This window comes from Clupea harengus, chromosome 16, assembly GCF_900700415.2.
Source record: "Clupea harengus chromosome 16, Ch_v2.0.2, whole genome shotgun sequence".
In the NCBI taxonomy this organism is placed as follows: domain Eukaryota; kingdom Metazoa; phylum Chordata; class Actinopteri; order Clupeiformes; family Clupeidae; genus Clupea; species Clupea harengus.
Genome location: NC_045167.1, coordinates 10,688,540 through 10,692,871, shown reverse-complemented (window position 1 = coordinate 10,692,871; position 4,332 = coordinate 10,688,540). Strand labels below are relative to the sequence as shown.

General features: G+C 39.0%; 1 protein-coding gene across 1 annotated transcript; it reads right to left on the bottom strand.

The window, feature by feature from the left end:
• Window positions 1-804: 804 nt before the first annotated feature.
• LOC116224093 (complement C1q-like protein 4) lies at window positions 805-1,633 on the bottom strand. Its single transcript, XM_031582832.2, has 2 exons — window positions 1,462-1,633; window positions 805-1,204 (listed from the first exon to the last, which is right to left on the bottom strand). Exons 1-2 carry the CDS (start codon window positions 1,616-1,618, stop codon window positions 915-917), a joined length of 447 nt encoding a protein of 148 aa, XP_031438692.1. The 5' UTR covers window positions 1,619-1,633; the 3' UTR covers window positions 805-914.
• Window positions 1,634-4,332: the final 2,699 nt, after the last annotated feature.

The following is a 4,332-nucleotide window of genomic DNA, read 5'->3' as shown; positions in this document are numbered from 1 at the left end:
ACCTAAACTATGGAATGCTCGACCTGCACTTCTAAGGTTTGCTGATTCTGTCGACGCTTTTAAAAATCTGTTTAGACAAGCGTTTGGGTAATCTGCATGTACCAAGTTCTGCACCTATGTTTTATTGTGTTTAATTGTGTGTTGTGTTTTTTATTATGTACTGTGTCTTCTATCCTGTATTGTGTAGCTGTACTCTTGTCCCTGCTCTTGTAAAGCACTTTAGGACTCATGTCTGTGAAAAGCGTAAATACACTTTACTTACTTACTTAGTAGTGAGCTAACACACATAGGAAAGGCACCTGCCTTCACTTTCTTAGTGTTACTGGGCTGTCATAGTATCATCGCTACATACTTTTGGCAATAGGATTATGCCCTAACCATAGCCTATTGTATCCTAAGATTATCAACAGTTGATAATCAACTTTTGTGTTTACCGGAGTGTCACGAGTGGGGACATTTGTTGGCCTCTAGAGTAAGTTGGCCTTACTTTGAAGAACTTGTCTCTACTAGCATTCTTGCACTTATCCACAAAGTGCAGGTATTTATCGATGTCATCAAATCTATTGACAGACATTGCATCTGCTATGGAGGATTGAAGAAGACTTAGATTTGATGACCAGTACAGGCTGGATAATAACTATAGGCTCTTCACTCTGAACGCTGATCTCAGACTTTCCTGAGAAAGCTGGGAGGACCCCCAGAAGTATTTGTCTGCTGTTGGCAGTACCAAACCACACCAAAGCACAACCATAACTAACCTTCTGGTTAGTAACTTTTAAGTTTGGGATATGAGTAAAACAGAGAAAGATGCTGCTCATTTATTTAAATAAAATTCTATGGTTACATTTCTACTTTTTTAAACATTATGATCTTTCCATTTGTTAACCCTTCATCACAATTTTCAAAGGGCTCCCTCACATCTGACCAAGCAGATAACCTGTGAAGGTGTTAAGATTGTGCAAACTGCTAGCTGCAATGTAGAAACCTTTGGGGAGGCTCATGTAGATCCTGTCTCCAACCTTCAGCTGCAGAACCACCGAGTTGGAGGCATAGTCCTCATTATCACCCCTGTCCTGATTTTCCCAAACCATCACCACTTCATCAGTGTTCTTCATCAGCTGGACACCGATGTCTGCACTCGACACCCAACTGTAGGTAGTGAAGGTAAAGAAGTAGACTCCTTTCACTGGAGCAGTGAAGATCCCTGTACAATAACAGAACAGTATTCATACGTTAATAAAAATGAGACAGTCAGGTTGTAACAATCATGAAACATGAGAAAAGAGTGCAAATGTGAAACATCAGAAAACAGTTCAAGATTATATTGAAACATGCAGGTGATCCATAGTCATGCTTAACCAATAACCAGAGCACTGCAATTGCACTTGCGATTACAACTCCTTTAGTTTTGCTTTTAAGTATGCACACTTTAAGTATCCACACTGCCTCAATAAAACATACCTGTTGCTGAATTATAGGCATCTCCAATATTGGTGATCACATTGCCATAAATGATTGTGGTGTCACTGCTGTAGGGTCCCATGGATTGAAAGCCATCAGACCCGTCCCCACTTGGAGGTTGTAGAACCGCAGTGAAGGCCACGATACCTGAGCACATATACAGGGAAACACAGATTCAGCACATACATTCATAATCTCATCTTGTGTGTTATAACAATGAGTAGTGTGTGATATTCTTGTGAAAAAATAATAATGTGGCTTACCTCCATCTGCGTGTGCCGTCAGTGGATATGCAGTGACCAGCACTATTGGTGCAACGAGGAGCAGTATCAGACCAGCCATTACTGAGAGCTTTCTAAAGGTTGAAGTATGAATGTGAAGGGTATGAATCTCCCTCTAACAGAGCTTGTTATATACACACAGTTGGGGATGAAGATGACACTCTAAAGCTAGAAAAAAACACGTCTGCTCTGAACAAACAGTCAGATGGACCTGTAAGATTACAGTAAGTCCATTGTGCAAGATTTGTGACAACTCGTACAGAGGAAAAAACTGAAAAAAGTTTGTGAACCGAGATAATAATAATAATAATAATGGATTTTATTTGTATAGCAAACTTTAAAATACAAAGAAATCTCAAGGTGCTTAACATAGTATAGACAGTCACAACAACAATAATACAAAGTAATAGAAGTGCTAATGAAGTGCAGAAAATAGGATAATATAATATACCAAAAAAGATAATAAATTAATTTAAAATAATTAATAAGATTATAATGAGATCGAATAATATGTATTAAAAACAGAGTAATTTTGGACAGAGCAATTAAAACAATGCATTCTAAAAACAACACAGAAAATAAACTAAAACAAAGACCAGGACTTTAAGTGAAGGCAGAGATAAATAAATGGGTTTTGAGGTGTGATTTAAAAGCAGTGAGGGAATCTAAGGCCCTAATGTTCTCCGGGAGCTTGTTCCAGAGTCGTGGCCCCAGTGAGGAGAAGGCACGATCTCCCATTTTAGTCAATTTTGTCCGGGGAACTGCAAGGAGGTTTGAGTTTCCGGACCTAAGTGCTAAGGAATGCTGTCTGAATTCTTAGTCAAGGTTCAAACGCAGATAATATGGGATGGGGCAAGATGTTATGATGTTAAACTCCAGCCAAGTGTTGATATTGATTATTTGGCAAAAAGTATTTTCTTTTTAAATGACATCTCAGTTTATGGTCTTTTTTATATCACAGTACATTTTGTTATAGTTACCAATGATCAATCAATTCTATTTAGCCATGAATAAAACTGATCATCAAGTCTCCAATTAAGTTAATATATAATATCATCGCACCTACAGTATGTCAGTTAGTCAGGTCAATCATGTGAAATGTACAGCTCAGGTAATCAGCTCCTCTTTCTGTCTTGTGTGCTGGAATTGAGAGCTCACCGATGTGAAGATGGCAGTGGCCAATATGTCTACTTCCTGTGCTGAATGCACCACAGGGAAGAGGGATTGGAGCTTTTGGGACCTAACTGCTTTGATGTTTCTCACTTTTTCTCTTTGTTGTTTGTCATATGTTTTATATTTGTTTGCTGATGTGGTGGAAAGTGTGTGTGTGTTGAAAGTTGAAAGTTTCATGAAGTTTAGATCACAAAATATTCATAATTGTGTATGTATCACACTTTAAAGATATGTTGTCTTGTATCTTTGAAACCCTTCAACATAGAGTCAGCGAAGATTAGCTAACATAATGTCCCGTTGAGTGATGGTGACAGAAGAAATGGGCCTAGATATTCCATTCACTTAAGCACTCAGTTTGGCACATAGTTTGGTTAAATTGGATTTATTTACATAATAAACTGTGCAAACAGGAGTGCGTGTGTGTGCGCGCGTGCGCATGTGTGTGAGACAGAGAGAGAGAGAGAGAGAGAGAGAGAGACAAAAAGTCTGTGTGTGTATCTCGATGAGTGTGTGTGAAACAAATGACAAATACATACTGTAAGTGGGAGATGAAGGCATTTGAAGTAATGTTAAATGTGTGATAGATACAGCCACAGTATAGGCAGTTGACAAGTAATTTTGGTTAACAGTGGATCTATTTACATAATGAACTGTGTGAGTGAAAGATAGAGAGAGAGAGAGAGAGAGAGATAGATAGAGAGAGAGCATGTATCTCTTTGTGTGTGTGTGTGTGTGTGTGTGTGTGTGTGTGTGTGTGTGTGTGTGTGTGTGTGTGTGTGTGTGTGTGTGTGTGTGTGTGTGTGTGTGTGTGTGTGTGTGTGTGTGTGTGTGTGTGTGTGTGTGTGTGTGTGTGTGTGTGTGTATGAAAGATACAACAAATACACAAGTGGGAGATGAAGGCCTTTTTGGCATCCCCTCATTTTCAACCTACCTGCACTTAACCCCTTTTCTTACTCCATTCTCCTTCTCTTTGCCTGTGGCTCCACTCGTGTGACCTCTCCTGAAGTTTAGTTGGTGTCAGTTTGACACTAAAATTTTTCTGTGAAATAAATACCAATATATCAGGCAGAAAATAACACGGCAGTGAGTTCGTAATTTTTAGCCGTTTGGTTAGTCGTTGATAAGTAAAACAATTTGAATTTGAACTAATGTGCTCTCGTTTTGAGGTAGAGCGTCATATTGTATCTAGGAAAGCACCCCACACAGTAGGTTGCGTGCGTGTGTATCTAAGACTACATGTTTAAAATCCACCTGAGGTAACTCTGCATTATTGCACAGATCTTAGTTGTGAGCTCTATTAGTGAAATATCTGAAGTTTGCAGAAAACATACAGAAGACTTGACCTCGGTGACCTGACACGTAGCTCACCCAATCATTGTGCAACTTCCCATTCTATGAACGCTATATTATGCAGTAA